The following is a 12,794-nucleotide window of genomic DNA, read 5'->3' on the forward strand; positions in this document are numbered from 1 at the left end:
TTCCCACAACGATGATTCGCTGTGATTCATCCTCTATATATAGGGTGTCAGTGTCACTAATGTAGCGTGGTAGCACAATCTGTCCATGAATTTCAAAGTCTTCGTGCATTTCCCGCAAGATGTTGGGCTTTAACTCCATCTCCTTGTAGAGTGTTCCAATCAGGCATACTGTCTCGTTCTCCACGACGTCGCTCACGGTACATACTCTGTACTTGTACCCTGTAGTGGATAAATCAGTAGTTGCAGATAAAAGGACTCCACAGAGCACGTCATTTGGATTGCCAACGCTTTGGACTTACCCCATGTCGCTTCAACCACCGATAACATGCGAGGTCTCAGCACAGTCAATCGCTGATAATACAACTGAGCAAACTGAGCATTAACTGTTGTCGCATAGCGAGTACGAAAAGATTCGCTTTTATCAATAATATTACCACCCTTCCGGGACATTATAACTCAGAAAAAAGGTGAACCAACTTATAACAAAAACATGTGGTAATAGTCAGTGGCGAATCTAGGCGAGTTTGGACGGGAGGGCTAGAGAACTCGCACCAAAGGGGGGAGTATTCTCTCGCGTTTTCGGCGACCTCGGGCGTAAAAAAATTCGCAACGTACCCCCCTCTTAAGAATTTTTTTGACGTCCAAGTTACGGGGGGGGGCATTAGCCCCGGGAGCCCCCCCTTAAATTCGCCACTGGTAATAGTAGGCAGATGAACGTTCTAATAAATATGGAAACATGTGGTTCATAACGGTCACAAAGACTCCATGCTGCAAGTAATTGCGGAACACAGCTGCCATACGAGGGCGATATGCAGTACGTTGTAGTGTAATGTTTTCTTGTGGTCGCCACAAAAAAATCTCATGATGCCGGTAGTGTAATGTTTTCTTGTGGCCGCCACAAAAAAACTCATTATACCTGTAGTGTAATGTTTTCTTGTGGCCGCCACAAAAAAATTTCATGATGCTGGTATTGTGCTGTTTTCTTGTGGCCGCCACAAAAAAACTCATTATACCTGTAGTGTGCTGTTTTCTTGTGGCCGCCACAAAAAAATTTCATGATGCTGGTATTGTGCTGTTTTCTTGTGGCCGCCACAAAAAAATTTCATGATGCTGGTATTGTGCTGTTTTCTTGTGGCCGCCACAAAAAAACTCATTGCATTACGAGACATGTGTTTGTCACTACAAATATATTAACATCTCACATTAGTGCGATTTTTGTGGCGGCCACAGAAAAACGCATAGTAGCAATGCGGTGGGAATTTTGTGACAACCAGACTTTGACCATCTTTTGGTTGTGCTGAAAATTTTCCCCATCTTTTCCAGCCCATACCATTTTTTAGATGAAAAGGGGATGGGATGAGGACAAGCAGCGGATGGGCTGAGATGGGATGAAAAGGTTGGAAGATGGGATGGGATCAAGAAAAACGATTTTTAAATAAATTTTTTAAATTTTCATAACTTTCTTCGCTAAAAACTCACCGAAATTCATCTTTTCAGTCGAAAAAATACAAAATTTCCGCGCTCCGCGCGGATTTTAAGCTGTCTGTTGTTCAAGCTTCTAAATTCGCCAGGAAATTTTGGGCTACGGGTTGAGTTTTACACGTTAATTTTTCGCTTTTTTTAATCTTCAACAATTTATAGCACTGAAAATTGTTAAAAAAAATGGGCTGAAAATGGGGCCTCAAAGCTGGACAGGGCTGGTAAACTAAGGTAGCTGGAGATGGGCTGGGATGGAAGTTGCGCACGGCAGATGGGGATGAAATGGGGATGGGAAAAGTCGAAGATGGGCAAACTCTGGTGACAACCACACAAACAGATATGTTTGCATTATGACAGACTTTTTGTGGCCGCCACAAAAAAAACTCATTATGCCTGTAATGTGGTGTTTTCTTGTGGCCGCCACAAAAAAAACTCATTATGCCTGTAATGTGGTGTTTTCTTGTGGCCGCCACAAAAAAACTCACTATGCCTGTAATGTGGTGTTTTCTTGTGGCCGCCACAAAAAAACTTCATTATGCCTGTAGTGTAATGTTTTTTTGTGGCCGCCACAAAAAATCTCATTATGCCGGTAGTGTAATGTTTTTTTGTGGTCGCCACAAAAAATCTCATGATGCCGGTAGTGTAATGTTTTTTTGTGGTCGCCACAAAAAAATCTCATTATGCATGGGATGAGATAATTGGATCAAAATGACATTTTGATCGACAACCGCTCTGGATGGCGGTTGTCTAGAGAAATTGGCTTTGACCACGGGTAAATGTACAACTTAACAAGGAACGAACTGTTAACGAAGTTGTGACCCCTATGAAAATCGTAATCTAAGAAAACGTTAGTACTGTTATCGGGTTAATGTTGGGTTTTCGGTTGACAGACTGGAACCATCACGTATAAGCAACATGTGTACTTCTTGTGGCGGCCACCAGAAAACGTCAGATACACGCATAATGAGATTTTGTGTGGCGCACGCACCCAAACCCACAAACGCAAGGAGAGGGACAGGAGGGTCCGGGTGGCGGTACCGGAGGCGGTGGTGTGCCTACACCATCCCCCAGTGGCGGAGGCGGTGCCGTTACCAGCCCGGTCAAACTTCTTCCAGACCAATTATCAGTTCACGTCAACGGCCTGCACGACGGGATCGGTGGTGGGCACCGTTTCCGCACAGTTCTTTGGCGACGGATTGCAGTAAGCATTATAAGACTGCTGATAGCTCGCACCTTACCAGTAGCCCTCGTCTAAATGCGCTTTGTACCAGGTACTCCATACAAGGTGGTAACGCGTTTTTCGCAATAAATCTCGTCAATGGACAGATAACCATCAGCAATCCACCGCCTCCTGGTACGGTGCAGTCATAAACAGGCTTAACCTTTATGCATTCATTAATAACAATGACAAAGTTTAGTATTTAGCAGAAATTACAGACAATATCGATTCACCTCCTACTTTACTGCAGGCTGGTTTTGGTTCCAGTTTAAACACTTGTTTTATTTTATACAGGAACCTGGTCGCAGACGTTAACGGTAAATGGGTCTACACACAAGTAGTGGATATTTATATATATATATATATATATATATATATATATATATTTAAAGGAGACTATGTAAAATGGATGTACATTCAAGATGAGCATTACATTACGTAGGTTGTAATGTCAACGGCCTGCACGACGGGATCGGTGGTGGGCACCGGTGGTAAAATGGATGTACATTCAAGATGAGCATTAACGTCCGTACCACCTTCACTACCAAACTACGGTACTTACTTACTTTTACTGATTCCGGTTCTAACGCGGTGCAAACTGCAAAGAGTTGTGAGAATCTCAGAATTTTGAGTTTTTCAGCGTTTGGCATTCACTGTTTCACACTCGTAAACTGATTTATGGGTTTCTTGCTGAGTCTTGCACGATATTTGGACTGAGTTTTACAAGGAATACACTTTCAGTTTCAGAGTTTTTGCTTTGGTACCTCACGTTGGACTTACTTCGGAGCAGCTTTTCTGGTGTTCTGCATTGTTGGCAAGTCGCTGCCGCGTTAGCGTTGGGCTTCAGAGCATTCTCATCCAAACAGAAAGTACCACGCGCTTTCCATAATGGCTGATCATCTTACTCAGTTCGAACAAATCGGCCAGGCATTTGTGAAGCACTATTACACACTGTTCGATAATCAACAGTCGCGGACCGAAAGCCTGATCAATATGTACTATGTAAGTTGTGGTTCTTGATTTGGTCGTCTTGTCGATACTGCGGACTGTGAAATGAAATTAATATGGGACTAGTCACTGACTCACTGGTGACGGCACCACAAGTCTTTGGTCGCATGGTAATTTTACGGTCCTGAATCCAGACTCAAAGCTATGCAAGCGCCGCACTTGGGATGCTGTTAGAGCGTTGTTTCTGGTGCTGTGTCATGTCGGATGGAGAGTGGAGTTTGAATAACCTTGCAACGGATTGTATTCTGTTGATGGTTTTAAACACTTACCATTTTCGTGGTATTTGACTGCATTCGACAATAGCATGTGATAATTTATGGGTAATTGTGTTGCAGCAACAAGGATGCTTTCAGACCTTCGAAGGCAATCAGGCTGCCGGTCACGATGCCATCAGGCAGAAGCTCGCGGTAGGTTTCTAAGGGTAAAACCGCAAAACCATCCGGTAGAATTTATTTGGAACGTCACAAATGTGATAAATAGGTAGCAGATATGTTTGCGAGCATTGAACAGTTTGGGTTGTAGGCGCTGACCTTCCAAAGAATTGCCAGGAGCATCACATCGGTGGATTGTCAGCCGCTCCCGGATGGTATCATGGTGGTGGTTCTCGGACAGCTGAAGGTTTGCTCTTAAATCAACTATTTTAAAAGCTGTCGGCGACTTTTCTACATAGTTGAGAACTCCTGTATTTGACCAGATTTTAGTTTGAATGTAATTTACGTTCTTCTTTGAAATTCATTCACCATGATATTACAAAGCGAACAGTTTTTGCAAACTTGACGAGTTAGCTTCGCGAGGGTTTTCCAGAAGTTTCTTGATTGCAGACGGATGAAGATCAGCCGCAGTCCTATGTGGAAAGCTTTGTTTTGAAAGCGAGCGGCGGGAATTATTTCATCACCAACAATGTTTTCCGTCTTGTTCTGCACCATATGTGATTTTAAGGATTAAGTGATGGATATTGGGACGTGCAAAATTGTTCTGCCCGCGGAGCGGCTCCGTCATTGATGAATTTCTTGATAAGGAAACTTATTAGACACTAAGATGTTTATTTGATTCGTTTTGTAATTCTGGCTCTTATGGGTGTTTTTGTTTTGTGTTTCGGCACGATGCATGCGTATACCATGTTCTTTTAAAGTACTTTTTCTTGCACTGCGAATGCTATTCGAATGCTTGTGCTATCTAGCCAGTCTTCGCCCTGACTGCATTGCGAAGTTTTTGACCCAAAAAACGTTTATTATGCTGTAATTTCGGACACAATATTGCCAATTCACTTCCATGACATTTTGCAAAGCCATGTTTTATTTGAAATTTCGGCATAAAATTCATAACAGTAAAAGATCGGTGGAAAACGCAGTAAGATTAACTGACATAAACATGAACTACAAAGTACCATAACATTTCGAAATCAAAAAAATGAAAAAATACGCGCCAAGAAAAGTTATTTATTCTTTTCCTGTTCAGCTTTCTTTTTAGCTGCTTCTTCTTCCTTCTCTTTTTCGATCTCATTGACAATTTTTTCCAATTTCTCATGATCCAGCATCTGCGAAAACAACACATATCATATGACTGGCGTCAGTTGATTCAGAAGTCAGAACGAAATGAATCATGCAGTTACAGTCCCTCTTCATTAAATTAGCAAGTGGTAAAGCATTAAAACAGGAAAATCAAAAGCATAGGAAACGGAAGCTAACCTCCATTGGTTTATCTCGTTTAAGAACAGCGATTTCGATATTTTTGGCGCTGGACTGCACGACCTCCATCAAACCGCGAATAGCCAGACGGACAACCTGGTCGTCGGAGTTTGCGACGTCATCGTTATATTGCTTCTCTAAAAACTCCTCCACTGTCTTGGAATTTCGTCCTATAGCACTGGCCTGTAATGGACAGAATTATTTCGTATTTCAAGTGCAGTAATTAAAAGCCCTTACGTACAAGTAATTAAGAATCATCTGGACCAAATGGAATTAATTTAACAAGCTTACTCAGTTCATCTTAACAAATTTTAAGGTAGAAGTATCTATATTTGCAAAATTAAACACTCTATGCAGTATGTACCTACCTTCCATTCGTAGTACGAACCAGAAGGATCGGAGAGGTACAAATGTGGTGAACCGTCGAAATCGAAACCGGCCATCAACACTGATAAGCCAAATGGACGGCGTCCACGGCTCTGGGTGTATTTCTGCAATATGTATAAACATCGCAAGCGTTGTCCTATTACCCTGGAGGTATAATCTTTTACGGTATCCGGATACACAAGCGCTTAATCATTGAATTTGTAATATAGATATATTCAATAACAAGCCAGTACCTGCATTATTCCAGCGACGTATCGGGCAATATATTCCATTGTAACGGGATCCTCCACTGTTAATTTGTGACTCTGGCATTCCACTCTGGCTTTGTCAACCAAAATTCGAGCGTCCGCTGTGAGACCTGGCGCAACAAATAAGACCAGCGGATCCAGAAAAATCCGGCAAAAATACGCCCGTGTATGTAATTCTATCTATAACCACTTACCAGCAAAGCACATCACGACGTGATCGTCCAACAAACAGATCTTCCGAACTGTGCGATCGATCTGCAACTTCGGTACGGCCTTTTTCTCCACTCCGAGAACAACAATATTTTTCCCTCGAATACCAATCTACGACACGAAGGAAAGCTGGAACATTGCGAACTTCACTTTGTGTCAACAAATAACAAAAACATCAAAATTCAAGAAGGAGAACCGCAGTCGAAAACTAAGTAAACTGTAAAGACTAGCAAGCCTTGTAGATGTGCAACAAACTTTATGTAGTAGTCACTAGTACAGTACTTGGTTAGAAAACACTGTCTGACTTACACTGTTTATGCAAAACGAAGAAATGAAACAGTTCACCAAAGCTTCGTCAATAAAACCTTAAGGTATCAACTACTACCAAGAAAACTTTGCTGAATATAAAAAACAATGACGCTAAACTCTAAAGTTCTAAACAACGTAAACGGTAACTTACGGCTGTAGAGCCTCTCTTGACTGCCTCTTGTGCGTACTCCACTTGAAACAAATGCCCATCCGGGGAGAAGACTGTTACGGCACGATCATACCGATTGCCAGCCATTCTGAAGTACTCCGCGGAAGAAGATCTGTTGGAACCTGGAATCGAGTTCGATATGAGATTGCAGCTGGCAAGGGAACGCGATTCAAATTTCGACTAGAGGATTTCCCGAAGGCAGTCAATCAGGCAAGATCAACAGTTCTCTGCGCACTTTCATGTTTCCACAGTTAAAACTTTAATTACACTTACGAATTCGGCTATCCCACTAGCAGCTTCCAAGGTACATCGAAATTCAGTTGAGATTTCCAGCGAAATCTGAGATGTTTCACATAAATTCAAGCAGCAAAAGTGCAAAACGAAACTCACATTCAGTGACTATACCGAACTTTTTCAATGCACTGCCAAAGTGAATAATATTTAAAGTGTCGAGGGAAAATCGAATTTACTGAAAATCAAGCGTAACTGGCATTCGACTGGGTGATCGGGGAGACGATACGCTGCTGCATACGCTACGTTGCGTACACTTTACGGAACGCACTTCACACACGCAACTTTCCGTATCATGTCTGACAATTTTATTAGCAGTTTCGATTAAAATTTAAACCAAAAAATAGCAATCCAAAACATTGTAAACGCTTGCATAATATTATTCATTCACCCTTGAGAATTTTCAACTTTCGCTTCTTAGAATCGTCACTTTTTGACCATTTTTGCCAACCTTATCGTTCATCAACTTGACATAAAAATGAATCCGTATTTGGAAATAATAAGTTGCACTTTTACGAAAAATTTCGGTCCAAGAGCAATCAGCAAGGCATGGGGACCGTAAATTACATTTTCTGGTAACGAAATCCTCCATGGCGTATTTTTCAGCGAAAGCAAGAAGTAATTGGCGCGGAGAAAGGTAAAGGACTTCGTCAATCTGTTTCTGGAATATCCGCTCAAGACTGCACATCATGTCATAAAAGACACCCCAACAAAGTTCAAACCTCCGTCGTCTTTCATTTCTGTCAGTTGGGCAAAATCAGGAGTCCCTTTCGAAGAATCTAACCAAAATAGCTCCAACCGACAAGAATCACACACTTCGGCCTCCAGCTCTTTTCTTTTATTTGTGAATCCGCTCAAATAGTAAACGACATTTTTGACAATGTTATCTAGCTGGAACCCTTTCGGTAAAGGTTCTAGTTCTGGAATAACTGGATCTGATTGTGACAGCAGCGCCAGGGTCTTAGCCGCATCGAGCTTTTTCGAGTACTCTTCGGACAAGTCGAAAATGTTCATTGAACCAATAACATTCTCATCGTCGATTTGCTCGATATTCGTTTTCAAATGCTCGCAAGCTTTCTGGATATTATGGAACGACAGAATTCGAAAAATAACCAGCATGTTCTCAACTGTTGGATTGATACAGGATCCTCCCAGTTGTCGACACCGTGCGAAGTACCTCTAGAAAACAAAGAATCATGGAAAAGCTATAAAGAGTTTGCCTAGTATGGTAGAGTATTACCTCGTGCATATCGTTGTTTAAATTCTTCGTTTGAACGTAAAGCATGCCTTCAGCGAGAAGTTCGGTAGAAAGCCTCTTTATGCTATCCAGGGTGACAACGAGGTGGTTAATTGTACGGTTGCAGAGCCTGTCTTTCTGGTGAACAGTTTTCTTCCAACGCACCAATCGATCAATATCCGCTTGGATCTTGTCAAGTACATCATTCTCGAAGCGAATGGGAGTGCGCCCAGGATGAGGATCGGCCAAAGATGAGTTCATGTGATCGATGCAGCCGTTAAAAAACTCACAATACCGCCGCGTGCAAAGGGTTTTACTCATACGCCCGGCATCCTCAAGCATTTCCAGTGTGCGTGCGCTTGATGCTGACAGCAGTACAGCCGCATAGTTTACCCTCTGTTGATTGAAGCCATCGGGATAAACCATGGGCTTTTTCAGTTTGGGATGCATTCTAATTCCTTTGCGATCAGTGTGAGTATCGATGTCGTACATTTGCCGAAAATGACCGAAATCGACATGGAGAACATTACCGTCTTCGTCAGTATAGAAGTTTCCGCTCTCATCGATGAACTATTAATAATTAATAACAACATTAAATGGTTGGAAAATATCGAGAGGTGTAACCTGCGTTATTACCTTAAGCTGTCGGCTACAAATTCCACCCATTTCACTGTTGCGTTTAAACATTCCATTCCGGACGTTTTTCCAGTCGTGTGGTGGGTCAATAATGATGTATCTCGGCTTTCCGTTAACTGTGACAGTTGGAGTATCATATTTTTCGAAATCAAATCCGAATTTTGTAATGGCTTGAATGTTGCTTGTACCGGCATCCACGATAAACCCGCGCGTTTGTATTCCAGTCTGATCCAAAAGTTCAATTCCTTCCTCTATAATCTTTTTCAGAATGAAGCCAGGAGTCTGAGAATTAGACAGAAAAATGCCAATCGGTTGAAATAGCTTTCGCTTTATACTTCGCACCAACAACCAGGGCGTGATCGGCAGGCTTCATGAGTTGTTCTTCCGTGAGTTCTGCGTTATGTTTACCAAAGTCCACCGTACCCAAAACACGATCTTCAGAATGCACGTATCGATAGTTTTTCCTGCTGAGCTGCAGTTCATCGAGGGTCATCATGAAATCCTGCTCGCCTTTAGGTCGCTTTTCAGCCCATTTTTCTACACAATGGAGCACTAGCTTATCGAAACCGGTGTCTTTGGAGAAACGGGCTACACGCAATCGTATTGTTTCCGGATGCGGCAACGGAATTCCACGATCGCGCAGAAATGCGTAAGCTCTCGGGCTATAAAGTGCAAGCGCACAGCGAAATCCATATAATCAGATTTATACTTGGTTCTGTCGAATTTATTTTTGCGAGAAATGTCCATAAATTCGGTCAAAAGGTTACGCGACTCTGCAGGCACTAGCTTGGATTCTTCCAACTCTTTAACCATTACCCGCAATCGTTCCAGTTCGTCGTCTTGCTTGCGTATTTTTGATTCCCGTCGACTGACGCGTGCTCTCAGCGCGTTCTGGGTTTTAGATGCGGACTCGGAGCGACTTCGCAGGGTTTTCACGTAATCCGCAGTTGACAGGTACTGCTTCCGGTATTCCTTGCATGATAAACAACATGACCTTTTTCCCAGGTAAGCTAGTTCGCAACCAGCATTCGCTTCGTACGACGGACATAAATTGCTGGTGCCAGATGAGTTGATGCCAGATCCACGACTGTTTGAAAGCTGGAAATCTGAGTCACAGTGATCTCGTTACCGGTATACAACTTGTTGCGAATGCGCAGTGTGATATGCAGCGTGCTTTGGATTCCAATCGTGAAAATGTTCTCAAAGGTCACCGGATTAACACGAAGAACGACAACAGCATTCTCGCTTTCCACTACAAATGCGACCCAAAACGGAGGAAGGCGCAGTAAGTCCAGATTATTTTCCAGCATTTTAAAGCTGAACACGACATTTTCAAGGTCAATTTCAACTGGCTCACACGTGGACAATCCTCCAAAGCTAGCGTTAAGTTCACTTATGCTGTCGTTCAAATTCTTCTTCTTATCTACACGTGAGAGCTCACCAGATGAATTCATTTGCTGCTTGCCGCGCCCTACAAGCAGCGGTTCCGAGCGCCCAATTTTGGTGATTCAGCTGCTTTCCGCTGACAAATTTCAAGGGGGAAGCTCTGATTTTCTTCCGCCGGGATATGCCCAAGAAGGATCGACGGTACTGCTGTTGATCTAAGTCGGAGACCTCCTTTCGCCGTAGTTTCGTAGCAATCATTGTGGAAATGATCTGAGCACAGATAAGAATGACGTGTAGGCTTCCATGATGGGCCCTGTCGTGCAAAAGCTATCCAAAGGGCAGACCGCACACCGTCAGCGCTCGCATCAGGAAATTTGTGGAATGTTTGCAAGCATTCAGCCGCTGCCAGACTTGCTGACTTGAAATTCGGGCAGGCAATACATTTGCGTCCGCCCATTATCTCTGCAATCATGCAAAATATTTTTTCTTTCGAGTGCCCAGATGCGTTTATTTATGAGCATATCGAATTACCCCAATACTGCTTGCAGAACATGATCTTTGGAATTTGTGGTTTATTGGGGATAGGGCACAATATTTCTGTAAGGCCTATGTCTTTTAATGCATCAAATCTGATTGTAGCATATGTTTACTGAACGCAACCATAACTTACTAGAAAACAAGAAACTTTATTTCAAGCAAGAAGCAAAAATTCAGGCCAACAAGCAACGACAACTCAAGATAACAGTTTTACTGCAGCTGCTGAAATTTTGCAAGCGCCGGCTTATCATGCGCTCGCGCATCGGCTAATTCAAGACAGCGAACTTTCAGCTTTACCACGTTCTCAAAACCCATATTCTTAATGGCAAAATCAGTGTTGCTTTCCTCTTCTTCGTCAAACTTTTTACGTGCAACATCAATGTTTGTGCAGCGATCATCGAGTACGCTCAACAAAAATCCCCAGCGCACGTCTTGCTGGCGCTGCAACTCTTCCTGACTCACATATTCCGGGAAAAGCACCCCTGGGGCGTTCACCAGGGAACGAAAATCTGATGGCAGATTTTCCGGAATGGTGCCGGTGGCCACTTGCTTTCGCCAGCACACATGAGCCTTTGCGATTGGCGTAAGTCTGATGCGCTTTTCGAATAGAACAATAAAACGTTCAGACCAATATTCAATCCAGCCATCACACGTAGCCTGATTTGCAATTGTTGCCAGAACTTCATCGGGAGTAACTTTGCTTTTGGTCAACTGATGTTGATACAAGATGTTCTGATGGGTCAAATCTCTGTTATGCTTCGAAATCTCGGCGATCTTAGCCGCATCTCGCTGTTGGTCTTTTTTCAGCGTAATAATTTCCGCTTCCATCTCGTCTTTCGTCTTTTCAGGGATTCTCGGGATTCGGTAAGACATTCTACAGAATTACAGAAATTAAGACCATTAATACCGTGTCCTAGGCAATGTCGGTCGCGGACTAAACATAACAAAATTTTGATGTCCACTGTATTTGAAATTAGCACACTACTCATTTGCTTTTTCTTATGTACTGCTCACTTTAAGTGTATTGTTTCATATTCCGGTCACCGGTCACTGGTGCGACCGCACATGTGGCGCACTACATGAACAAGTGCTAATCGGATTGCCTTTAGCTACCCGTCAAATGTGCAGTTCGTTGAGCAGGTCCACTCCAACTTCACATTCTCAGGGGTCAATTAAATTTCATTTGCATAAGATAATAAACGAAAAGGCCCGGTGTTTTGCGTCTCACCCGATTCAGAGTTTCTGGTATCTATTTTGTTTTCCATAGAAATTCATTGATGTTTACGGTTAGATTTCATGAAAAAAATCGTTTTTATAAAAATTAATAATCACTGTGAACTTCATTTTGTCAGAAAATTTAACTACTTGGTGATCGGAATATGAAACCATACGCTAAAAGTGACCGGAATATGAGGAAAAGCGAAGTACCAAAATAAACACAAATCAAAAAAACTGAGTGTTTAAAGCGCATAAAAAATAATTGTATTGGTGGCCACGTTGCTACCGCCCATAGTAACGGTAGGATGTCAGGGAGCCGGCAGTCCGAAATTTTCTCCGCAGTAGGAATCTGCCCCGGGCAAGATTTACGGACGCCTATCGGAAAGTATCGGCCATCACAAAAGTTGCACCTTATCGCTTCACTGTGCATTGTGTATTGGTGCGGATGACGTAATTTTGGTCTCGTGGTTTTTTGGTCACGTGTTTTTTAAAAAAAATTGAAAATGCCACTTTCCTCTCAGTGTACTCATATTATAAAAACACAAAATGCATGCACTTTGTGTTTTTACATACTGACACTGGTGTACAGTGCGGTTATGCGTGCATGCACGAAGTGAAAGGACGGAAAAGAACGGATACAAGTTCAAGAACCTCTGGAGTACCTGTTGCGCAGTCACGTACTTGCCGTATGACGAAGAGAAGAAATGAGTACGATGTCAATGTGGCAAAACAGAATAGATACGCGAAGACACAATCCAAGGATAACACGTCT

At 42.6% G+C, this 12,794-nt stretch overlaps 2 protein-coding genes across 3 annotated transcripts; one reads left to right on the forward strand and one right to left on the reverse strand.

The window, feature by feature from the left end:
* Nucleotides 1–3,000: 3,000 nt before the first annotated feature.
* LOC129591874 (probable nuclear transport factor 2) lies at nt 3,001–4,943 on the forward strand. Of its 2 annotated transcripts, XM_055487722.1 has the most exons (6): nt 3,001–3,015; nt 3,141–3,252; nt 3,440–3,700; nt 4,042–4,113; nt 4,229–4,324; nt 4,528–4,943. In XM_055487722.1, the coding sequence occupies exons 3-6, from the start codon at nt 3,587–3,589 to the stop codon at nt 4,636–4,638; spliced, it is 393 nt and encodes a 130-aa protein (XP_055343697.1). In that variant the 5' UTR covers nt 3,001–3,015; nt 3,141–3,252; nt 3,440–3,586; the 3' UTR covers nt 4,639–4,943. The 2 variants fall into 2 exon arrangements, with proteins under 2 accessions (XP_055343697.1, XP_055343696.1); XM_055487721.1 differs by lacking the exons at nt 3,001–3,015; nt 3,141–3,252 and having other exon boundaries at nt 3,259–3,700.
* Nucleotides 4,944–4,986: 43 nt separating this feature from the next.
* LOC129591872 (proteasome subunit alpha type-7-like) lies at nt 4,987–7,146 on the reverse strand. The gene is made up of 7 exons (XM_055487720.1): nt 6,991–7,146; nt 6,700–6,839; nt 6,224–6,350; nt 6,015–6,139; nt 5,763–5,885; nt 5,395–5,577; nt 4,987–5,243 (listed from the first exon to the last, which is right to left on the reverse strand). Exons 2-7 carry the CDS (start codon nt 6,802–6,804, stop codon nt 5,142–5,144), a joined length of 765 nt encoding a protein of 254 aa, XP_055343695.1. The 5' UTR covers nt 6,805–6,839; nt 6,991–7,146; the 3' UTR covers nt 4,987–5,141.
* Between the last annotated feature and the right edge of the window lie 5,648 nt (nt 7,147–12,794).

The sequence above is a fragment of the Paramacrobiotus metropolitanus genome, unplaced genomic scaffold (genome assembly GCF_019649055.1).
Source record: "Paramacrobiotus metropolitanus isolate TYO unplaced genomic scaffold, Prichtersi_v1.0 Parri_scaffold0000049, whole genome shotgun sequence".
NCBI lineage: Eukaryota > Metazoa > Tardigrada > Eutardigrada > Parachela > Macrobiotidae > Paramacrobiotus > Paramacrobiotus metropolitanus.